A 26,562-nucleotide genomic window follows, 5' to 3' on the forward strand; every position below is an offset into this window, starting at 1 on the left:
GCATCTAGCAGATAATAAAATAAGTGATCATAGAAAATAACTTTATCCAAAGTCAAGTGACAAAACAATAATCTGAAGACAGTTCTTCAGACTCTATTATACCATACTTCTAATGCTTAGTGGTTACATTTCATTATTTGTGAAAAAAATAAACATAAATTCTATGACAGTGATTTCTTAGATTGCTTATAAAAATAGAACATATTATGATTACTTTTCTGCATTCACTTCACTAGAGATTCAAATGTTCCAATATGATACAGCAATTTCAATATATATATATATATATACACATATATATACATATATATATACATATATACATATACATATATATACACACACACACAGACATGTACAGCACTTCAAATTAAATATATATTGCTCAAATGTTGATGAAATTCTATAAATGATAAAAGTATGATAGCATGCATCCTTGTAAACATTTGTCTGTCCTTTCTGTATTCCTTCTTCACTCCTGGGGACTCACCAGCCCTGTAGCCCTCACACTCTAGCCAGTGTGGTCCGAGTGGGTTAACTGCACACCAGCATATTGGATGAGAACCCTGACTGGCTTAAGTCAATAACATATTAAGTCCCAACCCGGGGAAGTGCACACAACCTGAGCCAGTCAGGTTGGACCTTCCAGGACAGTGGACTGCTCTCTTCCGTATCCTGGCTAGCATGGTGCGTGAGGAGGGGACACTGCAGCAGTCTTTGCTAACACCAAGGAGGGGAGCCTGAGAAGAGCTGACACAGCAAAGCTTGCCAAGTGACATGGCAGAGAGTGCTGCTGATGACTCCACCGGAGTCCTGACTGCAGCCGTGCTTAATGCAAAATCTACCTTGACAGTTCAATTAAGGAGGCCAATAAATTACAAATATAAATGATCTCTTTAAGCCAGCATGAGTTGGGTTATTCACAACATAGCCCTAAATAAAATATCTAATAAGTCCATTAGAATCCTTAGGGATATGTCACGTTACCCTATTAAGTACAATATGGGTAAAACTAGAAATTCAAAATGGTATACTCAAGTCTGCCATTTGAGCAATATAAGCAGAAGACCAATTCATGAGGGGGCTGTGTGTGTGTGTGTGTTTGTGTGTACATGCATGAAGTACAAGTAAGGGTGAGGAAAAAAGAGAACTGAGGAAATTGAGAAAGGTTTAGAAAAATTGCCAGGAGAAAAGGGACAAGGAGGTGACTACAGATGCAAAAAAAGGACTAGGGTTGGGGCTCAGCTGAGATGGAAGTGCACAACTTTAAAATGAAGCCCATTTGCTCATTTAAAATATTTGGAAGCAATGCAACACACACACACACACACACACACACACACACATTGTGCAGACATGTGGGACCCATGTAGAATATTTTAAACCACCCCCAGCAATTCCAAAGTTTGTGTGAACCTCTGGTAAAGAAGCGGCCGCTCCATTAGGAGGAGCTTGCACACTCTTCAGATAGCTGCAAAACATTCTCCTTAATTTTATGTAAATGTAATGTAACTGGCAATGGAAAAGATGCATTCAATTGGAAATACAGAAATCCTGTGGAACCACTGCTTGTCCACACGAGCCTTTTAATTTCCCGTGTGTGCATGGGGTATAGAAGATGCTTCAGAGATATGTATGCAAGAGCACCTGTATAAAGGGCCAGACCTTAAACAATATCACATTCGCTCCTTAAATTAACTTTTATTGAACATCTCTGCGTCAGCCCCTGGACTAGTCCTCAGAGCTACAGACCTGTCCCTGTCCTTACCTACACAATCCCTGTCCTCCAAACATCCAGTCATCCAGGGGGGCAGAAAGGCAAGGAGGCCGGGGAGCACATGAAAGGGACACCTAACCCTGGAGCGGGTGGGAGTGCAGGAAGACAGGGATGGCTTCCCCGAGGGAGTGGCTGCCTCTCAGGTGAATGAAATAACAGAGGCTTCCAGAAACAGGAAACAGCCTGTACACAGACACAAAGCACAGAGAGCGTGCAGCATGTGGGAAAGGCATCTCCTACGGTAAGCTGGAGTACAAGGTAAAAGAAAGGAGCTCCTACCATAAAGGGCCTTATCTGCCCTGCTGGGGCTTTCTTCGGTGGGTACCTGAGGGTGGTGGAAGTATTTTACCCAGTGGATGCACACAATCTGAATTGCATTTTATAATTTTTCCCCTCAGAGCATGAGAGAATGACTTGGGGGTTGGGAGGACAGTGAAAATGAAAATAGGAAAACCAGCTTGTGACAGAGGAAGAAACCCAGGAGAGAACTGCCAAAGGCCTGCATAAGGCAAGTGTGATGGAGACAACGAATCACCTCCAGAGAAGTCAGGAGCAGACTGAGAAATACTTGACCATCAAAAGCAGTGGGTAAAGGGAGGGGGGAGTCCAGGATGACATTCTGATTTGCAGCTGGAAGGGTGTGCTAATAGTCCTCAATGTCCTCGGTGCAGAGCCTATGTGCTGGGAAGGAGTGGAGCAGACAGGGAGGACGAGTTTCATACCGCACACGGGGGACTGAGGTGCCGCCCAAAAGTTAGTGCCTGGGAGCATGTTGCATGTATGTGTGGGATGCACAGCAGCACCTGTGGGCCCTGAGGAACAGAACACTATTGTGAATGGGGAACAGCAACATCAAAGAGACCCAATGAGGAGAATCCTGGAGGGAGAGACCAGCGAGGGGGCCAGAAAGCCTGGTAGAGTAATATACTAACATGCATGCATTGCTATTAACCTATTACCCATTATTATAAAATTATATACTTGAGTATCTTACAAACCTTGAGGAGAGTTTTAAATACATGTCTGTTACATATTCAAAGTTTATTATGAATTCTTAATTTGAAAAAGATTTTTTATCCATGAGTTAAGACCATTTGTCTTTATTTAGAAATGAGTACATTTGCAAATTATAACTGAAGTGAAGACTGGTGAATGTTTAAACCTATCAAAGTACAAGAGGGATCACTAATCAGACCTGAAGTGGTAGCAGCTGCCGATCCTCTGGGGCATGGGTGTAGTGATAGCCTGGCAGCATTCTAACCTGTTGTTCTCACTGCAGACTGCGAGAGTACTTCCGTAGGCCACATTAGGTTTGTCACTATTTTCATAGCAAACTTTCAGTGTTGACCTTAAGTCCTTCGTATCAGTAAGAGGTGAGTGACTGTAAAGTCAGATAAACGCATGGACACGGGTAGCTACATGAACTCAAAGACCAAATTATTCGATTTTTGTGGTCATTTCTAACAACTGAATGGCTACACTCAAACAAGAAACATAAATTAAAACTATAAGAAGATCCCTTTTCCCTACCAGGAAAGGATTTGAAAGGCAGGGAGGTGTGGGGAACAGCACTGTTTTACACACTGATGGGAGGGGGCATCAGAGCATCCGGCCTAGTGGGCATCTGGCACTTCCGATCATGACTAAAAAGCACGCACCGTAATCCAGCCATTCTACTTTGAGAAATGTATCCTACGGTTAACATTTATGCAGGCATAAAATGGCATGTCTGTGAGATTATACATTGCAGCTCTGCCTGTAAGATCAAAGGTCAGAAGCCACCCAAAGATCCAACAGGAAGAGTCTAGTTAAATAAAGATGGCAAACATCTGCTATGGAACATACACATCTGCTTAAAACAAACAGAACAAGGTGATTCTTTAGGTCCAGATTCATATCATCTCCAAAATACACCATAAAGGGAAAAAGAAACAGAAGAGTTTGTTAGTATGTGAACATTTGAATTAAAAAGCATAAATCTATATAAAAACACACATGTAGGTATGTGTGCGTGTGTATGAAAAAAATAACTCGAGGTATATACAAACCAGAATGAGGGCTTGCCTCTCAAAAGAGGAGCAGTGTCTGTAAGGGAGGGTTAGGATGAAGTCTGTCTTAGAATACGGCATTACCCATTTTATAATTAAAACCCCAAAACAAACTTAGTACACCTCCCGTAGCTGTGGTCATTACACTGGAACATTGCAACTATGAAATGACATGGACAGAGCCCAAACTGGGAATTGAAGTACTGGTTTCAACCCTGCATTTGCTGTGGGACAATGGGCAAGTTCTTTGTATAGTTAGGGTATGCAGATCAAAAGAAAAGTAAAACACACTTCATATATACAACACATTAAATCCTAGGCCATAATAGAGGTTTTTTTTCCCTAGAGGGGGAGAAACACACAAATAAGATAGGATTCCCTCCTAAAGACATTCACAGTGTCACAGGGTGGAGTGAATATGTCAATAATAAATATATAACAGAGCAAAATAATTGCAGTATTTGTTGCTATCTTGCCCTACTGCCTCCTGGATTATATGGTGTCTTATCCCAGTTATTGTGCCTCTCCCCTAGGAAAAAACACATGTTTCCTCAATGGACCTGAATTCTGAGAGCAAAAGTCAAGTCATAGACATACGCATGCCATTTGGTAGCAGAGAACCATTCTCTGTGTGCATCAGAAGGTGAAATTAAACTGGGTCTTAGAGGATGACAGTTGGGATGGGGAGAGCGGTAAGTTACATGAGCTCTGAGGGCCTTCCCAGCTCTATGGTTTAAGACTCGGAGAGGAGAATGGACGAACCCAGTGTGAGCTTTATATCACTGTCTCCAAAGGCGGGGAAACAGAAACAGAAGGTACCAGATAGAAGACCCTAAGAATTAAACCCACAGGCAGAAACATAATGGAGTGTATAAAGCAAGAACATCTAAGAAATTGTGCAGAGAAATACAAAAGGAAGTGGAATAGTAATAAATATGAATACAAAGAATGGAAGATTATCCATCTGGTGGGAAGATAATCAATCAGCTGGTGCTGAGACAAAACCGAAAAAGCAATAGAAAGTAAGTGCCCGTGTAGGAAGGAGGGCCAAGCCAAACAACCTCCACTACATCAACTTAAATGTTGCTTTAAGTTAAATTAGAAAACGAGTGTTGATAAGAAGTAAAAAGTGAGAAAAGACAAACAAGCAGCTTTAAAACAATCCCCGCCCCAAAAAGTCTACACTGAATTAGAGGGATTTCTGGTTTATGCATAGCAGCTGTATTATTATACTTTACAGTAATTAAAAGTGAAAGTCTCCCTTCTTACCCATGTGTTCCATATAATAATTGTATTAAATTAAAAAAAAAACACTTGAGTTTTTAAAACTCCTTTATTTTCATTTGACACATGTGGATTTAAAATACCTCTGGAATTCTGAAAGGCACCCAAAGGTAGAGCGTTAAATAATGGAAAATATTAACAACCATAAAAAGAAGCTGGTAACTTATTTTCTTCCCAGATGCTAAAACTCTCTCGCTTTCCAATTTCAAGGGAGGAGTGTTAATGCGCACATTTAAAAAGCACAATAGATGCTAACTGGAATCGCGTCTTCTTGATCTTGCACAAAAACCCGAGAGAGAACGAATTACTGGCCCATGGAAATACTTTCATTTCACTATCCTTTGTCAGGAGAATTGTGGAAATTGTGCAAGTCGGAGTCTGTGTGGAAGGCTGGTAATCATGTGAGATGACAGGGAGACTGGGGCTTTTCAGCTGCCTTCATAATGTGCTGAGGAAGACACAGGCCAGGCCTGGGAGCCGTCCTCAGTCAGCATCAGCCCACACTCCACCAATCACAGGGCTCCCGACAGCCTTACAACTGGAGCCCAGAGCTAGAGACGAGAAAGGGCAGTAATAGCTTCCTCATTCCTAATGGATGCCTCCATTATGTGCTTTAAGCACCACCAGCACGACTGTTCTCAGCGCATCTCAATAAAAATAACTTCAGCTACACACGAGTCATGAATTATATTTTATGATAATGTGCTGCTGAGAAACAAAGTGTATTTTTCAGGGGGAACATAAAAATTCTTCTTCCTTGAAGATAAGGTATGGGCACTTTTTAATTTAACTGCCTGGTGCCTTCCAAGCAACTCTCCTGACAGACTCCCCAGGTGAAAATGCTGTCATCAGATTTTAGAGAACCAAAGTCAAATGAGTAAGTTGTTTCATCTTTTCAAGTGAAATAGGAAATGTCTGAAGAACTACATCTGACAAGTGTCAGCCTTGGACGGGAGGCCAGGCACATTATATCAGGATGGAGGGAGGCTTAGGAACCAACTGTCTCAGGTCCTTCACATTAAACACAGCAGAAGATTTAAGATAATTTTTTATTTCTCTCCATTTTGGCTGTTTTCCTTTTCATCTTTCTGTCTCAATGCACCCAAGTGAAATATGTAGTGGACATATAACTAGGGTTGCCAGATGATAACAAGACATCGGTTACACATGGATTTCAGATAAATGAATAAATTTTTAGTATAAATATGTCACACATGTTGTAGTGATCATATATTAAAACAAAATATTATTTACCTGAAATTCAAACTGAACTGGGTGTCTTGTATTTTTCTTTGCTCACTAACAGATCAAGTGGATTGTATTCCAGGCAAGTCTGTTGTTCCAGTGGGGATGGGAAGGGTTGGTCTGTGGTAGTGTACATAAGTGGGGAGACACAGGAAATGGGCATGAGTATGGTGATACATTTCAACTGGGTGCAAAGAATTATGACAGAGGACGAGCAGGGGGAGGCTGGCAGGGCTGTGGGAGTCATTTGCCCAGGGGAGGTGGTGCCTACATGTTCTCTGGTCTTGGTTCCATGCAGGTCCTCTGCTCTCTCTGCTGGGTTCTTCCTCATCCCAGGGAGTTTTGTAGCGGCAGTGTATCACCAGTAACAGTAGGAACCGAGACATTTTTAGATTTGATTAATACTTTGAAAATACAGTAACTGCCATGTCTATGTAGATCTTCTTTGACTATTTTAAAATCAGTGCTTTTATACTAAACTAGAGGCCCGGTAGACCAAATTCATGCGTGCGGGGGGCCGGGGGGAGGGGGTCAGCCTGGCTTGCAATGTTGTCAGTGTCCCTCGCCCTGGCCTCCAGCCCGAGGCCCCTCCCCTCCCCTCCCTCTGCGCTGCCAGGGTGTGGACACTGGGCTCGCATTGCTGGGGCACTGCTGCCAGTGTCCCGCATCGGCTACTATGGTGCCGCAATCTTTATGGTGGAGTGACAGTTAATTTACATTACTCTTTTATTAGATAGGGTGTTTGCAAAGGATTTGATCATGAGCTTTGCTTTCCCCTATTCCTAATATTCCTGGGAGTGCCTGGGTGGGGAGGAGGAGGGGAGAAAAAATGCTACTAGATAGGACATTCTTAAATAATCACCTGGCAAACGTTCTGTCTTCTGTCATGACCCCACCTGCCCATAAATAAAAGTTCCAGATGCTCACTGGTGTCCGGCTGAATGGAACCGGGCGGCTTTCTCCCTGTTTCTAGCCTGCCTGATGCCACTTTCTCATTTCTAGGTATAGTGACTTCGGCTGGTTCTCTTCTCAACCTTTCTCTGTGCTTTAGGTTTTAGGTTCTGACTTACCCTATTCCTCTGGCGTGAGCATGCCCTATTGTGTTGGTAAAAAGGAGTCCAATCCTTTGGCTGGAACCATGGTGCCACCAACATACCCTACTCCCACCCCACTGAGGGGCTGGGGAGGAAAGCCAGTTAGACTGGGCTCTGTTAGAAGCCCAGTGCCCAGCGGTGCCTGATCTTCATTCATTAGTCTCTGATGATATTAGCCTTGATGTCCAGCTTAAGTCAATCGAGTTTCCTTTGCCCCAGGCTGGTGGTGAATGAAGCAAGTGGGAGAAGAGTGGAGGTGAGGGAGGACATTTTTACAATAAGCTTAGCTGTTTAATTATCTGTTTTACAGGGAGGTCATTCAATGAATCCTCAGTGCTCTTCTCCTATTGCTGTCCTCTGTCTCTCCTTATTCCTTTTCACATGCTGTTTCTATTTCTACCAAATTTTCGCCTATTTAGAATGAGAGTTGAGGTTAGACAAGAGAGGCAGGGTAAGAAGGCCACTTCAGCCCTGAGCTGAGGTGTGTTGGTCAGTCCTCCTTTGGTTAGAGCATCTTATGCTGCGGGTATTTAGTTCCATGTGGCCCAGAAGTTATGGGCATAGGTTCTGGAGTTACACATCTCTATAACTTGTCAGGTGTGTGACCTTGAGCAGTTACTTAATCTCTCCATGTCTCAGTTTCTTTATCTGTAAAATGGGAGATAATAAGAGTACTCATCTTTCAGGTTGGTATAAAGCTTAATCAGTCACGTGTGCATGTAAAGCTTTGGGGATGGTGCCAGTTACACAGTGTGCTTTAAACAGTTGAAGAGTAACAACAATAACAATAATAATAATCCAGTTGGATTCAATTCTCCTTGTCAACCCTCAGGGTAACTGGCAGAGCCAAATTCTGGCATCTATGGGTCTCCGGATATCTCATTTTAACAACACTAAAATCTCTGCCATGTACACATCCTTCCAATGCCACCCATCCCTGCAGTTATAGTAACAAAATAAATTAAACTAACATGTAAAAATGTTTAATTTTTAGAACAATGTCATGGTGGAAGGAAAAGAGAAAAAGACATAAATAATATCAAAGTTAGGCTCACAAAACATGATCTGCTGCTGAACTTGAATCACAAGCTGAGGGGTGTTAAAAATTGAGGACAAAGCTTTGGGTCAGGTTGGCAGAGGCCGGGAAGCACAAGGTGGTTACAGACTTGACTGGGGAGCTGTGTCTGCACCTTCTGTGACAACTGCAAGGTCACCTTGAGAAACAAGGTGCTCTAACAAATGAAAGCAAAGTTTTTGCACCAAGAGCTCCTTTATTTAGTTCGTCCATTATTTTGAGGCTGAGTTATCCATTTGGCTATAGAGAGAAGTTGATGGCGACAATAAATGGATTTAGTATTCACTAAAAGTGCTCACTCCCCCGAGCATGGTTTTAGTATGACATGTGAAAATGTAACAGGAAGGGAACTCAATCAATTAGACATTTATCCAATCGTTCCCGATATTTAGCAACATCCCTAAAATTACTTTTTAAACATTTTTTCGTCTTTGCCAGAGATGGGGAATAGAGTTAAGTGCACAAATGGCTTTGGACAATCTGCTGCCGAGGACTGTTTTAAGCATGGCGTAAACATGCCAAATCAATAACTGGTTTCTTTATCTGCATGTGCCATGAAAATCTGGCTATCATAGAGTGCCGGATCCATTAAAAACTGAATTTGCTATTTCCAGACAGCAGATAGCTCAAAGCTCAACAGGGCCAGCAGGCAACAATCCAAATTCCCATCTCCCTCTCTAGAACAACTCAAAGCACTCTGTTGCTACATTATGTTATTCAAAGCCCAGGAGATAATGAAGGCTTGACAATGCCACGGCTGCCTCAGGATTGAGTCAAATGGCCATTATTCTTCAAACATAAAGAGCTGGGTAAAGTGACTTTTATCTTAAATCGCCAGACAAATCTGATTAATGGAGAAATGTAAATCAATACATGGTTTCCAAAATAAAACTGTTCTTTTCCCTTTAGGTATGATATATGTATTTATGAAACAATGTCACAGAGACTATTAGTCTCTTAGAAAAGAAAGGACAGTGGTAGAAACCAAGACTGCCCCACCCCCTAGACTTTTGAAATAGATTTTTGCTATATGCTTCTGTCCAAACAAAGCTGCAGAGAAGGTTCTGTTTTTTTTTTTTGTTTGTTTGTTTTTTTACTGTATATCACCGTATACCAGTGGATATGAATTCCCAGACATGTTTGTATTAATAACAGTTCTTAAGGTAGCCTTAAATGTGTAGATTATCGAAGTACATATGAATTTTTTATATGTTTACTGTTGCAATTGAAATGCATATACTGTTACCTTAACTTACTATTATTCCATCCCAGTTATGCCTAGAATAATCTATTTTTTTAAAAATATGTTTTTATTGATTTTAGCAACAGAGGAAAGGAGAAAGAAAGAGAGAGAGAAATATCTATGTGAGAGAGAAACATCGATTGGCTGCCTCCCACATACAACCATACTGGGGATCGAGCTAACAACCTGGGCATGTGTCGAGACCGAGAGTCGAACTGGCCACCTTTCAGTGCACAGGACGATGCTCAACCAACAGAGCCACACCAGCCAGGGAAATGCTTAGAGTAAACTTAAAGACAAAAATACTTTATAGTAATTCTCAAAAACATCAGTATCTTTACAGTATCTAATTATATAATGAACTAGAGGCCTAGTGCACAAAAAATTCATGCACTTGGGAGGAGTCCCTCAGCCCAGCCTGCTCCCACTTGTAGTCTGGGACCCCTCGGGGGATGTCTACCTGTGGCAGTTGGACATCCCTCTCGCAGTCCAGGAGCCCTCACTCCTTACTGCCTGCCTGCTTGCTGCTCCTTAGCACTGCCTTGGAGGCAGGAGAGGCTCCCGCTACTGCCACTGCACTCACCAGACATGGGCCTGGCTTCCGGCTGAGCAGCGCTCCCTCTATGGGAGTGCACTGACCACCAGGGGGCAGCTCCTGCATTGAACGTCTGCCCCCTGGTGGTCAGTGTGCATCATAGCGACTGGTCATTCTGCTGTTTGGTCAATTTGCATATTAGGCTTTTATTATATAGGATAATATGGTAGAATACTGATTTTACTCTCCTCATCTTTTATGCTCAGACACACTTTTTGTCCTTTACCCAACTATCAACACATATTCAACCACTCACTATTTCTTTCTTATTAAACCACTCTCCATAGTAATACTTCATTTATCCAGCTGTTCCTAAGAGATTTTTCAAGATAAACTTTATTCTTAAAATATTGATGTTTCTAAAAGTAGGTTATACACATCTCTACTATTTTAAAATAAAACATCTGTTTCTTGATGCAATTTAGGCCAATTATTTTACCCTGGAACTACTAAAATGTATAGGGATATTTGGGTATCTGGGTCCAAATTAAGTGGCTGTGGGCAGCTGCATTTTTAGAGTTTCTCTGTTAATGACTTACAGTTTTTATGGCCTTCGCCTTGCCTTCATTTAGCATGCTGCCACTTCTTAATGGAGCTCTGACTTCTTGAAGCAATAACCACCCTCTTTTTAACTGCTGCTAGGGTTGACTGTGGTTTGGGAAATCAGGCATCTTTGTTTGTTAGGACTGTTTTTGTAAAAAAAATGGGCTGTTTGTAGATGGGGGACTAAAGAAGTAAGGAAGTGGGGAAGGAGAATTAAACAATAATTTTGCCCGGCTGGGCCCAGGCTAGCTTATCTGAAGGTTCTGAGCTGATATTACTGCTTAAAAGACCCTGGTTGAGTAAAGTACTCACATTCCTTTTCTATTTTACTCATTGGTTAACTAATCAAGTGTCTTCATACATAGCTGTTTGTTTTTTTTGACACATATGAATTTGTTTACAGTTCAACTGATATATGTCTATGCATGTATAAAGTTTATTAAAATGAAACTTCACCAATACAGGAGCTATATAATAATGTTACTTCTCGTGTGTGTCCACTGATATATATCTTTAAGAGTAGAAAATTATTAAAATAACAACAGTCACTAAAAAAAAATAAGAAGCCCTCTTCATACAATACAGAAACTATAACAGTGACAACCTGTTAAGGACTCACTCACTTTTAACAGTGGTCGGCAAACTGCGGCTCGGCAAACCACGGCTCACGAGCCACATACAGCTCTTTGGCCCCTTGAGTGTGATTCTTCCACAAAATACCAGCTCTTCCACAAAATACTGACTTCTGTGCATGGGCCATGAAGTTTCAATCGCACTGTATGTGCGCGCCTGCACGCGGTATTTTGTGGAAGAGCCACACTCAAGGGGCCAAAGAGCCGCATGTGGCTCGCGAGCCATGGTTTGCCGACCACGGGTCTAGGATATGTGCATTCATACAGGTTAACTGTGTTTAGGATCTTAGTCAACTGTGCACATGTTAAGAACCACTGTAAACCCAAACAGAATTTTGTAACTTTTTCTTTCCAAGCATTTTCATATTTTATAATAGCTTTCTACATGAGCAGATTATTAACACCTGTGTTTGGCTAATAAATCCAGATTTACCCCTAAACACATAATTCTGATAAAATCTAACAAGAAAGAAGGAAATAAGAAAGAAACATCTTTTATATGCATAGTAATATTTTCTTTAAGCCAAAGACAGAAAGCACTCGCTAATTGGCATAGCTTCCATAAAATTGTTCTAATTATACCCTACTCTACTTACCTCTGACTTATCCAAAGGAAAACTCAACTCCAAGCTGGCTTTCTGTGACCTCGAAGGCCTGTGACCCTGAACCTTTCCTGGTAGTCAGTATGATGTGTTTCCAGAAATTACGAGCTATGTTTATTATGATTCTTAAAATAACAGAAGAAATACATGAACAGAATACCATCAGATTACCTGCTTTTTTGAATTCCCTTTACCAATGTTACCGTTTATTAGGACAGATAAATGGGAATTAGCTTTGGTGAAAGCCTTTCTGCATTTGTCTATGTGATAAGAACTCCTGAAAAATATATATTTTTTTAAACAGACACAGAATCAGAGATTATAGCCCGGAATGAAATTCTTCCAGTCTACAGGAAAATCTGTCTTGGAGTATAAAAAAATGAATCAGGTATTTCCCTTGAGGCTCATTCTGAGTGCACATTTTGTTCTAAGCTTTGTTTGCTTTTTGCAACAGCATTTAAGAGAAAACCAACTGACCATTTAAAACCCAAACAATGGCTTTAGAGCAGCACCATTAAGGACCGCACCTGGCCAGACTCAAACAACACGTCTGTTTAACCTGGTGACTTTCCTGTGTCTGGGGTCAGGCAGGAGTAATCTTGGTTGGGGGGAAGGAAAGAAGAGCAAATATAACTGACTGACTGAGAACAAAACAGTTGCACCAACTATACTTTGTAATTACAACTGTTTCAACAGTTGCTAGTAGGCAAGGCTGTCATTTAAGTGACCCACTATAATTTGGGACAAAGCCCCCGGAAATTATGGCACTTCAGAACAGGAGTGCATTTCTGAGTTTACTGAGCATAACACGCCCACTGAAATGCGGAGTAGTCCTTCTTTGGTATACATTTACATCAAGGGAAACATTAGTAATAAAAGGAATTTAGCTAGAGAGGAAAAGAATATCATAACATTCACGTTTAGAAGCAGACCATAGTTTATTTTATTTTTGCATCTTTTTCATTATGCACTATTTCAATCAAATAGAAAATATACAGGGAATAGAACCATTAGCCCACAAACCCATCATTCAGTTTCAACAATCAACATTTGGCCAATCTTATTTTACTCTACCCTACCCACTCCCCTCCTTGAATTCTTTTTGAAAACAAATCCAACACAGCCTATATTTTATTTTATAAAAGCTTTAATTTTATGATTTATGTACATATTTAACCTAAAGATCACTCCACAAATTATATTAACCATGGCAGGTTTTAACCAACTTTAACTATCCCTTTAAGTATTTTACACTAAAACCTATTTGCCTAGAAAACTAATTTGTTTGAATATAATTGGTTAATTAAAATGATAAAGTAACTTGAATCATAACCCTCTATTATTTTATTTATGGGGGGTGGGAGGGGGGAGAAAGAAACATTCTGAGGTTGAGAAAATAGTGCATGTCATGCAGTCCCTGTGATTTTCATCTTTGTGGACACTGATCAACAAGAGACACGGTTAAAAGTAATACAGCTGGACTTGTCTGGATGGAGCTTAGAAAAACGGGAGGAGGCTACTGAGGGGCAGGAGAGCTGCCTAGCAGGAAACTTTTCCCTTTTCCTTCACCACACAGACAGAATAAATCAGAATGCCAATAGGCCAAACCTTGGAAGCTTCAAAAATCACTCATAGGCAGTCCAGTTACTTATAATAATTTATTACAGATCTTAAAGCAAAGATCAAAAGGAACTCCATCTAGCATTTATATTCAATTCCTCGTTGCCTGATGACTAATTTGTAGAGGAATGAAGTCTTCACAAGGGAAGCCAAAATAATCTGAGGTGACTTTGATACAATGTCACAAAGGATATGAAGAGGAAGCCGGTAGAAGCTGCAAATGGCCAAGTTCCATTAAGAGTTCTAATAAAAGAATAATGGAATTTCCCTTAACTGTGAATTAAAAAATGTTAGAAGTGGGCAAAATTTAGACAAGTCAGGCAAAACATTTGTCACAGCCTTTTGTTGTTAAATGTTAACTTTAGCCACTGTTGCATTTATGTTCATTACATGGCTTCCTCTAAAAAAATGCAACTTTCCCATCAGAAATCTGGCCAATCACATTCCTTTTGCTTTCGTATATTACTTATCAGCCTGCACCTTCCACCTGCACTGTTAGATACTATGTGCTCTCTCAACCTCTTTCAAACAAATGGCCATATTCTGCAAACTGATTGATTTAACTTCAAAAAAACAACTTGAAATGATATAAGTTTTAGTTATGTATACAGCTATGGTCACATGGAGGAGCATAAACATCTCTTTCAAACATTTTTGGACTTCAGTCAAATTGGTCACGATAGAAACACTAGAAGCTATTCAAATTCTTTCAACTTTTATGAACAACTGGCATGATTTCCCCCTCCTGAATCCAGACATCTTCATATTCTGAGCTGAGGAAAGTAGTTTTCACACTACTTATTTTGGCTAGTTAAAAAATCCCCACCACATGTCTCCCTGTAAATTCATAGATAAAGATTTAAGTTTATATTAGCAATTCGACGGTGCAGCTTTTTTGTTTGCTTCTGAAGTCACCTCAAATTAACAGATTTACTGGAATCTTATGTGATAAAGAGGTTTTACACAACTCTCAGGAACCTCGCAATGTATTTCCCTATGAAGATGCGATATTGAGCATTTTCTTTAAAAACAGTCATACGTGTGTTTTTTAAAAAAAGAGTGCGATCTTTTACAAATATAGTGAAATACTTATAAGTAAAAAGATGTGTGGGAATTCTTCAAATACAGGCAGTGGAGAGCTGGGCTTTTAAAGAATCAGAGCTGGCCATGGGTACACAAAGCTGTGGGATGGATGCGTAGGGTCCCTACACAATTTGGTCTTCTGTGTAGCAAAACTATTGGCAGTGGGTATTTCACATATAATGCTACGCGCTGTTTTTTGTTAGGGTTCTTATTCGGAAAATAGCTTTCCATCAGGAGCAATGGAGAACCAAGAATTGGCAGTTAATATTTCAACTATCTGTACCAATCCAAAAGCCAAGTCCATCAAGACATTGTTTGGTAAGAAAAGGAAAAAAAAAACAACCAAACAAAAAAACACCCCAAAACCTGTCTTTGCAGTCTTTGAGATTTCAGTGACAATATGTAACTAGATTTTAATGTGAATAAAATACAATTACTTTAGTTCAAAATACACATTTTCTGGTTTCTTTTAAAGACATAGAGTTGGAAATTAAGATAGAAATAGAAATGGAAGTGGTAAGTGTACTTTAAAATCACTACATACCAGGGGACACTGTGCCATACATTCAGAAAGACTTCTCTACCACCCAATACGCTAATCACATGCATCTCTTACCTTGTGATCATACGGACTGTAAGAGTGAAATACCCGAGAAAGATCTTTTGTTCTTTGCTTTTTCTGTGGAAGAAAACACAGACATCTGAGTTGATAGGTGGCAAAACATACATGTGCATATGTACCTATATGTATATCTAACTCTCCATATTTATTTCTCTGTCTCTCTATCTGCATTAAGATAATGTGTATTGAGATACTCTTCCTTGTGCAAGGTGAGGGGTTCCAGTGTCAACATGGGATATGTGGATGAAATTAGAAACCAAAGCCACTTGATGGTTATGTGGGTCATTGTCACCGACCAGGCAGGCCACTTAGAAGGTTGCATAATTACAACATTAATCATAAAAAAAACTCTATTTATAGACACATAACTTAGAGACTAAAATGAAAAAAAAAGAAAAGAAAACTGTGAATTTCATTGTAATATCAACTGCTGTTACTCTAAATCGGGCACTTCATTGTCTATTTAAACCAGTGGTTCTCAACCGTCCTAATGCCGCGACCCTTTAATACAGTTCCTCATGTTGTGGTGATCCCCAACCATAAAATTATTTTCGTTGCTACTTCGTAACTGTAATTTTGCTACTGTTATGAATCATAATGTCAATATCTGATATGCAGGATGTATTTTCATTGTTACAAATTGAACACAATTAAAGCATAGTGATTAATCACAAAAACAATATGTAATTATATATGTGTTTTCCGATGGTCTTAGGCGACCCCTGTGAAAGGGTCGTTTGACCCCCAAAGGGGTCGCGACCCACAGGTTGAGAACCGCTGATTTAAACAATATACCTCCATCAGGCCCCAGGTCACAGCTTGGATCTGTCACTGTTACCTAATTCAGGTGCCTTGCATGGTTTTCTCATTAATTTAACAAATATTTATTGAGTGACTGAAATTGCAACTTTTTTCCTGCAATTCATTTCAATTTTTATTTTTTTTAATATTTTTTTCCATTTCAATTTTTAAATAGAGAGAATAGCTTTGCACAAATATCTGCCAGACTGAGAGTGAAAGTTTTTGTTTTCTGAGAGAGAGAGAGAGAGAGAGAGAGAGAGAGAGAGAGAGAGAGATGAAAGAGACACATGGGTGAGTTGCCTACTGCACATGCCCTGACCTGGGCTGGGATTGGGCCTGCAACCCAGGTACATACCCTTCACCAGGAATTCTCGGGCCAACGCTCTAACCACTGAACAAACTGGCCACAGCATGGGAGTGGAAGGTTGTTTTTTTAAAAAATATATTTCCTTGTGTTTTTGGTTTTTTTTTCAGAGAGGAAGGGAAAGGTATAGAGAGAAACATCCATCAGCTGCCTCCTGCACACCCGCTACTGTGGATGTGCCTGCAACCAAGGTACATGCTCTTGACTGGAATCAAACCTAGGTCCCTTCATTCTGCAGGTCAATGCTCTATCCACTGAGCAAAACCGGTTAGGGTGAGTGGAAGCTATTTAAAGGATAAATTATGAAAATCCAGTTGCAGAATCAAACAGCATGCATGTTTATTACATTAACAGATACAGCCATACTGCTCCCTTCCCCAAAACATTGTACCATTTGCCTTCTCACCCAGAGTGAGTGGAAATTACAGCTTAAGTCTGAAATTCTTAATTTCTTTTTTCCATTGAAAGGTTGTTACATTTCTAAATTTATAGGACAGATAAAACATTTTTAAAACAGATATTGAACATCTTCACAGGTGTCTATTATAGAATTTATTTCTTGTACACCATAGAATTAGACACTACCACATACTAACATTCTATCACGAGATTGGCCAGTTTGCCCTTAATTCTATCCCCGTGTTGCTTCTGGTTCTACTTTGTTGATTTTAATCCCACTACCAGGTAAATGAGTTCTATCTTCACTTGACTGGAACCCGTTTCCTAGGAAAGTATTTCCTTACTTTAAATTCCAGTGTCTACCTGAGCGTGTCTGTGATCCCTCCCCAATGCCAGGGAACTAAGCAGATCTCCTAGGTTCCACAGGATCTGCTGCAGCCACTTGGCTAAGTATTCAAGTCTGCTATTAATTAAGACCTCGTATCAGAGTTATTTGTACACACTCACAGTTTTCCCATAGATTACTTTCCCTATTTCAGAACTGTCTTTGGAGCCACAACTCCCCCTTGGCAGTCCGTCAAATCGCTTGGCCTTGTTTCCACATTCTGAGACCCACTGAGAGTTATCCTCCCTGCCGCTCAGCCAGAATTCCCCCTCCTCTCGTCTATCTCTCAGGTGTGCTTCTGACCATCAGACTCTAAGGTAATTTAACGTTCCTTTTCCCCAGACAGCAGAGATGGATCTCTAACTGACCGGGAACAGTCCTTTGGCTCTAGGAGCTCTGGAATCTGTTCTGAACAGGTCACTTACCACCAAAGTTTTCATTAGCTTATAATTTTCTCTTTCATTCCCATATACCCACTTAGTTGGTGTAACAGTTCTTGGCTTATATTTTAATCAGAAGAAAAATGACGGATACTAACACTTCCTTTGGTAAAATTAATTAAAACATGGGGAATTTTTTTTTCTCCAGAAAGGAAATTATGCTAGAGAAGATAAACTAGGGAGCAAAGCAGGCTTAAACTTAGGAGGTGTCCCCAGGTCTGTTCAGTCCCAGAGATGGTTGAGCTACCAGCTTGAGTTGGCAATGAATACGGAATATTCAGTTTGTTTTGTGTGCCTTTGTTTGTGGCTTTTGAACCTATTTTGATAGCTAATGATGCATTTTATTATAAGCTACCTCAAATTATTTTGGGAAGGAAATGGGGTATAAATGATAAATAAACACACTATTCAGATTAGCCCCCAAAGCCAGAGAGGAAAGAATGTTCTTTTTTTCTGACAACAAATTTATTATATACAAGTACAGTAAAGTTTTGGCTCTGAATATTGAAGGTTATATGTATTAGTCCAGTTTACTGAAAATTACTGCTCTTTTTTCTGTGATGTTAGAGTCATATAGCCCAGTGGCATATCTTCTGGGATCCAGAAGAGGGGTAGACAAATGATGGCCCATGGGCCAATCCAGCCCACCACCTGTTTCTGTAAATATAGTTTTATTGATACATATCCACAGACATCCAGTTATGTATTATCTATGAACTAGAGGCCCAGTGCATGAATTCATGCACCAGCAGGGTCCCTTGGCCTGGCCTGTGGGATTGGGCCAAAACCGCCTCTCCAACATCCTCCGAGGTTCCCGGATTGCAAGAGGGCACAGGCCAGGCCGAGGGACCCACTGGTGCACGATTGGGGCCAGGGAAGGATGCAGGAGGTTGGCCAGTTGCACGTCATAGCAACTGGTCAACCGGTCGACTGTCTGCCCCCTGGTGGTCAGTGCACGTCATAGTGAGCAGTTGAGCAGCCTTAGCATATCATTAGCATATTACTCTTTGATTGGTTGAACGGACAAACAGATGACCGGACACTTAGCATATTAGGCTTTTATTATATAGGATGCTTTCATTCTACCACAGCAGAATTGAGTGGTTACAACAGCGATTGTATACTCATAAGTGCTAAAATATTTACTATCTAGCCCCTTACAGGAAAAGTTAGCCATCCCTGATCTTGAATGTCTATCTTTGACCATGTCTATGTCTGCTGGTAAGCTCCCCAAACCAAATGAACAACCAATTATTCAGTAAAATTCCTTGTTCTTTTTAATTGCTTAATGAAGACAGTTCAAGAAAGAATCAAAACCTATATCCTGACACATCAAGATGAACAACCAGCAAAATAACCATTAGCTGTCTTGTTTTCGGGATTTTACCTTCTGAGTATTCTATGTTCAGACAGAAAACATAAGTTGGCTGGTGTCTACAGCATGCTGAAATAGACAGGGGACTTTAGGAGCCCTCTGTATTCACATTTTAACTGCTTATGACAGATACTCTGAAAGGAGACCCTTCACTAAGTTCTAGCACTAAAGCCATGTAGAGGGTTTCATGTACAAATAACTATAGAGTGTGACCATTATTGCTAGTGAGCCAGTTTCTCATATGAAGACAATGTTAAGTCTACTATGCTACAAAATAGGCTTGTTGAGCCTTGCTAGTTTTAACTGAAACCAAAAGCTGAGCCAAAACCAGAATAATTAGGTATTTTCCTATTGCATCATAGAGTGTGTCTAAATTACCTCCCACTTTTTAGCCTGTTAAAACAAACAGCTCAGTCATGCAACCACCTGTTAATTCTCCAAGTGTTTAAAAAGTAAACATGTTAAACAAGTTGTGTGATGAACCTGTAACGAGGGTGGCCAAAGTACAGTGAGTACATCAGACATCCCTCCCAGAGCTGTGTGAGGCACCTTCAAGTCACCTTGGTCATCAATCCCAGGCCACAGAGATGAGAACCTTTATTTAAAAAGTAACTACATGCCAAGTCCTGAAGTTACGTGGGTTGCAGTTTGGTTTAACAGACGAGGCAGTATGCAAATTTGGCGAAACTTCTAGATTTCTGACAAGCTAACCCTCTGCAGATCTCCATCCTACAAGTACTTCCTCAACTGCTTTTGTACTTCACTCTTCAAGGGCAGAGCTCACGGCTGGCCCCGTTTATACCCATGCTTATACTCCTTTTCAGACAAACCTAAACAAAACTAAAGGCCCCAATCAATGGAGCAGTTCTAATAGTTCAGGGTTCCAGACAACGTAATCGTTTTACTTTTAATCACAGGTATGCATATCTCAGATCTGAAAAAGGCTCTGCATGTGATGAGAATAGGCATTTTGAAGATGAGGTTATACCATCAATTAAATTGTAACAATATCTTCCAATTTAACTTCTCTTGGTTCCCCAAACTAATTCAATGCTTTCTGTGCTCATTCTCTACTTGTAGATCAAAGCTTTCTCAAATAAAATAGTATTGTAAGGCAAAACAATAACACTATGGACTTCATTTCTACATATGGATTTTCAAAAAGTGATAAAATCTACGTATGAGCTTTCAGAGAGTTTGATACGCTTACACTATATTATTATAATAAAATATAAAGGTTTCAGCAAGCCTTCATCATTCGTGGTGGTAAGCAGCCAAAATAGCAGGATTGAGTTTCATTGTACTAACTTCCAGTTTTCTGCTGCACCTGTCAGGGGCATGGGAGTCACCATTCTGTCCCAACAACAAGTAACAAACTGAACAGGCTGAAAAGCAACAGCTCTTCCTGGATCCAGGAGACAGGGGCAGGCACAGGGAAAACTGCAGGCCCAGAACTGGAGACTATCAGGTAAATGCAGGGAAAGCAGCTGCCTGGAACAGAGATGCAGGATGAAGCTGCCACCGGAACCAGTGTTTAGGTGGGAAAACCTGAACTGCAGTTAAAGGAATGCTGGAGCTCAGTGCAGACAGCTCAGGAAGTGAAGAACTCCAGGAGGATCCAGTTGTTGGGGAGGGGATGGAGACAGGGACACAATATTGTGAAATTTATCTGCAGGAGCTCAACCAGGTTCCTATAGTAAATATCAAAGAAAAATTCCTGGGCTTCCTTCTGGCAGAGGGAGGGGGGAAAGGAAGCATTATGAAATATACCAGAGTCCTCTGTTCTTCTTAACAAGGCCTGCCCTTAGGTGTATAATCATCAGAACAGAACTGACCTGGGGAAGGACAATCCTGTACTCCAGCCCACCCAGCCCTCCTGTCCCAGCTAAGGCTGGGGGAGGGAAAACCTGAGGAGCACTTGCTAAGATCACAGTCCAGAGGCACAGGCTCTTTAAAGGACTGAGATCTAGTCACAGGAATAGAGAGAAGGCTTCCTCTCCCCTCACCTCACCACCACATTGCTCACCTCACCACCACATTGCTCAAAACTAATTTATAGCAGTTCCTTTTAACCAGAATATCATGTCTGGCTATCAAGAAAAATTATAAGGTATAAGAAAAGGCAAAAAACACAATTTGAAGAGACAGGGCAAATATCAGAACCAGACATGGCAGAGATGTTGGAATTATCTGACTGGAAATTTAAAACAATTATGATTAATATGCTAAGGGCTCTAATGGATAAAGCAGAAAACAGGCAGGAACAGATGGGCAATGTAAGCACAGAGATGGAAATCCTAAGAAAGACCCTCCCTGCCCCTCTCCCCGAAAGCTATAGCTAAAAAAACCTAACAGACATGATAAATGCCTTTATGGGCTTATTTGTAAACTGTACATGGCTGAGTAAAGAATCTCTGAGCTAGAGGATATCTCAATAGAAGCTTGAAAACCAAAAAGCAATGAGAGCAAAGACGAAAACAAGAGAATATCCAAGAACTGTGGGACAACTACAAAAGGTGTAACATATGCACAATGGGAATACTAGAAGAAGAATAAAGATAGAAAGGAAGAGAACAAATATTTGAAACAATAATGACTGAGAATATCCCCCAAATTAATGCCAGACACCAAACTGCAGATCCAGGAAGATTGGAGAACACCGACTAGGACAAATGCCAAGAAAACTTTGGCATATCATTTTCAAATTACAGTAATCAAACAGAAAATCCTGAAAGAATCCAGGGAGAAAAATACCTTGGCTATAACGGAACAAAGATAAGAATTACTTCCAGAGTCTCTTCAGAAACTATGTAAGCAAAAGGAGAATGGAGTAAAATATTTAAGAGTTGGGAGAGAGAGAAATCACCAACCTAGAATTCAGTACCTTGTGAAATTATCTGGAGTAATAAAAACTTTCTCAAACAAAAATTGAAGGAATTCATTGCCAGTAGGCCTTCCCTGCAAGATATGTTAAAATAAAGTTTTTTAGAGAGAAGGAAAAAAATATAAGTCTGAAATTCAGATCTATATAATGAAGAGCATTGAAGAAGAAATAAGGAAAAATAAACTTTTCTTAATCGACCTAATAGATAACAGTGTTCACAAAACAGCAGCAACCGTGTATTCAATTATGTATGCTTATGTATTTATGAAATGAATAGCAGCAATTATACAAGAGATGAGAGGGAGGAATTAGGATTATCTAGTTATTATAAGGCACTGTCTGTGAAGTAGTATCGTATTATGTGATTAGTTGTAAATGTATATTGCAAACTCTAGGGCAACCACTAAAACAAGTTTGTTTTTAAATAAAACTGATATGCTAAGAAAGGAGAGTTTCAACGTACTTATTTTCTTCCTGACCCCTTTCTGGAAGAGAGCCTAAGAAGTGGTTAACCAATCAACTGGCAAGTAGCAGCAGAAAAGCCAGAGCGGAAAGATAAGGAACCAAGACAACTTGCTAACTGGACAGGAAGGTTCTGAATAGCTGACCTTTGGGTCAGGCAGGTGCACCTGAGACGAGGCCAGGGTGGGGTAGGACAAATACCAAGGAGAGTCTCCGAGGGACTAGGAGAGTTAGGTTCTAAACAAATTCCCAAATTCCAGGCAATAAAGGCTAGGGATCAAGGCCTGACCAGTTGCTATTTGCCATGACAGGCATTCAGAAGGGAACTCAGAGAATCACAGCCTGAGGCAAAAGAGCTGCATAGCCAAGAGGTGCCAGATAAAAAGTGACTAAGGGTCAGGGAGTCCTTGGTGAAGAACCAGTCAGGAACTGAGAGTCACTGTGAGGACAGGGCTTAGCAAAATGCAAAAGAGACACTGGCGTCAGGGGTAAGAAATGAAGTAGCCAGAAAACCTTAAGAGGTAACTGAAGCAGCTACTAAGGATGTGAGCTGATACTCAGGTAGGTCTGAGTTTCCTTGTGGCGTCTTCTAGTACACTTCCTGCAGGGGCAGGCTCCAGGTGTCAGGGGACAGGCATTGCTTGCTCTGTTAAGTTCTGTCTAGAGCAGTGATGGCGAACCTATGACACACGAACTCATTTTTTTGGTTGATTTTTCTGTTAAATGGCATTTAAATGTATAAAATAAATATCAAAAATATAAATCCTTTTTATACTATGGTTGCAAATATCAAAAAATTTCTATATGTGGCACGGCACCAGAGTTAAGTTAGGGTTTTTCAAAATGCTGACACGCTGAGCTCAAAAGGTTCACCATCACCGGTCTAGAGGGAACATATTATACCGTAGCTTACTGAAGAGTTCTGTTTTTGATAAAAGCCAAAATAAAAGAACTAAGTATGGAGACAGATTATGCATCTATATAAACTGTAAGAAAGTAGCTTGGGTACAGGCACACAGAGACAGGGAGGTAAGGTGGGAGCTCTGTTGAATCAAAGAAACGATTAAATGATTAGTGCACATGATGCAAAATATATGACAGTTTCATCAAAATGATCAAATTTGCGTTTCAGAAAGAGCATCCTACTGGTATTAGAGACGAAGCGTGGAAACAGGGCTAGAGGCCAAAGATGGTGTGAGAGGATGTTGCAGTGGTTCAGAAAAAATAAAAACACATCACATTAAGCTCGGGGCAAGGAAGGCAGGTGGGATGGGTGAGAGAAGCAGCTGGGAGGTAGGATGGACAGCACTTGGTGACCAACTGGACAGGCACACAGGGAGGGAAGGGCAGAGGAAGGCACCACAATTTCTGGCTGAGATTACAGAGGGGAGAAAAGTCCCCTGTGCTGATGAAGCAACCTAAATAAATCAGATTTCAGGACTGGGCTGAGGAGGGGAATTCAGTTTTGAATATAATGAGTGTGAGGCAGCTGCTGTGAAACATTTGGAGAGAGAATGAGAAGGAAGGTAGAGAGAAGGAGAAGGATGATGTTAGAAGAGAGATGTGGATCTATTTGTATAATTAAAAGCAGGAGCGGGGATATGATCACCCAGGGAGCATATACAGTGAATGAGATAAGAAGAAGAGAAGACAGAGGTTAAAATCCAAGCAAACAGCAGCTCTCTGACCTTGGGCCAGGTGTCTGCTCAGGTATCCTCATAGGTAAAATGAGGCCCTTGGATTAGGCCAGTAGTGCTCAGCTCTGGTTGACGGTTAGAATCAGTAGGGCGTCTTTAAAATATACCAGTGCCCCAGTCCTAGTCCCCAGTGGCACTGATTTAACGGGAAAGTCCATTATTTAAATGCTCTTGTGTTTTCTGACATGCGGCTGAGTGGCAGAGAGGATTCCTACGTTCTCTTCCCATGTCAACCTTTATTGTTCTGGATGGGAACCCACACCTTTTAGCTCCTGCCATTCTAGATTCTGAATTCTATCAGGCATTTTCCTTCTCTATCTCTGCGTTATGTGTGAAGCTTTGCCTTATTTCCTAACCTCTTCCTCTGCTCAAAAATGGACCCTGAGCAGGAATTCCTCTGGGGCACCCGGAGGCGTTGGCTGAAGAGAATGGCTGCTGTTATCTATGTAGCTCCCTACTTGGTGAGTGCTTCTGAAAAATAAATGGAAAGCTAATTTAATAAGCCTGCACCTTTATTTTGTTATCAATGTCTAAAACATCAGAAGCTTAATTAAAAGTACTTGACATTATCGGCACTCAATCAAAACCCTGCTCGTATAGTGTGAATATTTGGGTTGTGTCCCTGCGGTGATAATGATTCAACATCACTGAGAGAAGGAAGAACAGTCCCAGGAATTAAAACAAACTTCAAGATTTAGAAATCAATTTAAAAAGTCAATGATGTGAAATATGTTTGGTGATCAAATAACCAAAAATACTTGGGAAAACAGATAAACCCTTCAAAATTTCATCTGCTTTCGCGTTATAAGGCACATATCCCATGTACTTTCACGTTCTCTGGGAAAGAACTGAGGATGGTAGACAAAATTTTGGAAAGTCTGCTCTAACTCTACACATTTTTACACCTCTTCCTTTCTAGTAAGATCTGTGAGATAACTGAAACAACCATACTTGCTGCTGACTCGGATTGTGGTCTTGAATCTCCTTTTCCCCTCCAGTTACAGCAAACTCAAGGAGAGTTATCAGGCTTTTTTTTTTCTCAAATCGGCACTGGAGGAGGGTGAAGTGGGGGGTAGTGAGTGTGGTATGAAAGCATTTCTTAGAGGACATTAAAACAGCAGAATTCTAAGAGTGGAAGTTAGAAAACAGATAAAGTGAATTTGTTCTCCCAACTATAATGGTTTTCACATGAAATAAAGAAGGCAAATGTGGAAATGTACCACTTATTCTAAAACACAGCGGATATCAGTGGGAAACACTTCTTTGTAGCCTTATGGTTTCTAAAATCACTGCAGTGGCGTTGAAGGTGTACAATCAGCTTCTCATTTTCACAGTGGGGGTGGCAGGTCCCTTAACCAGGCAACACAAGCTGCAAGGAAATGCAAAAAGGAAATTCTGCCTGCATTCATTCAGGGACAGCCCATAAAGACAATGTAGGCAGCCTATCTTCCTATATCAAACTCCCCTTGTTGTCTTAAAGAGAGCATTTGTTTGCAAGGAAAGGTCATTTTCTGGCGACAAAGGCAAGGCTGCCACAAAAAAAGGAAGGAGACTTAACTACTTGGTAGCAAAAGATGCTGCTAAAATGAATAGCCTTCACAAGAAGTTAGAAAAGAAGCAGCCTTTCAATATAAAACAAAACCCTGCAAAGTGATAAGACGAAGTCCACGGTACCGAGTACTAGATGTGCACAATAGTTCATCCCAAGTTCCTTTGTGTGACAATTTTGGGGTGCTCGGAAGTCGCACACAAGAACAAGAGTTGCTATAAATATCAAGTCAGTATCACTTATTTATCACTCTGCCCTTATAACAGGCCACAAAAGAGAGTTAGCACTACTTCTCATCTGGATTATGGTAGTAATATTTTTTTCCCTGAACTATCTGTTTTCAATTTTTACCCTCTACAGTAAGAGCTGGCAAAAATGACCTGTGGGCCAATTACAGCTGGCCACCTCTTCTTTTGTATATTCTGTTATTTGTTTTTTACATTTTTAAATGGCTGGGGGTGGGGGGTGAGGGGAAGTGGGGGGGAACCAAACCCAAAAGAACAAGATTTACTGGTGACACGTGAAAATGACATGGAATTCAACTTCTGTAAAGTTTACTGGAACACAGCCATGCTCATTGCTTCATGCACCGTGTGCGGCTGCTTTTGTGCCACTGTGGCCGAGCTGAATGACCGCAACAGGAACAGCATGGCCTGTGAAGCCAGAAGTATGGACTATCGGGCCCTTTACAGCACGAGTTTTCCAGCCCCTGCTCTAAACCTTTGGTGTGCAACTCTGGCTGC

At 40.7% G+C, this 26,562-nt stretch overlaps 1 protein-coding gene across 5 annotated transcripts in view; it reads right to left on the minus strand.

Moving 5' to 3' along the window:
• Window positions 1–26,562, minus strand: part of CDKAL1 (CDK5 regulatory subunit associated protein 1 like 1) — a 681,380-nt gene that overhangs the window by 106,789 nt on the left and 548,029 nt on the right. For all 5 annotated transcript variants that reach the window (XM_006757272.2, XM_006757271.2, XM_006757274.2 and 2 more), the window contains one exon: window positions 15,458–15,520. In XM_006757272.2, the coding sequence (XP_006757335.1) occupies window positions 15,458–15,520 (63 nt within the window). The remainder of the gene's footprint in view (window positions 1–15,457; window positions 15,521–26,562) is intronic.

Source organism: Myotis davidii, unplaced genomic scaffold (genome assembly GCF_000327345.1).
Source record: "Myotis davidii unplaced genomic scaffold, ASM32734v1 scaffold53, whole genome shotgun sequence".
NCBI classification, from domain to species: Eukaryota; Metazoa; Chordata; class Mammalia; order Chiroptera; family Vespertilionidae; genus Myotis; species Myotis davidii.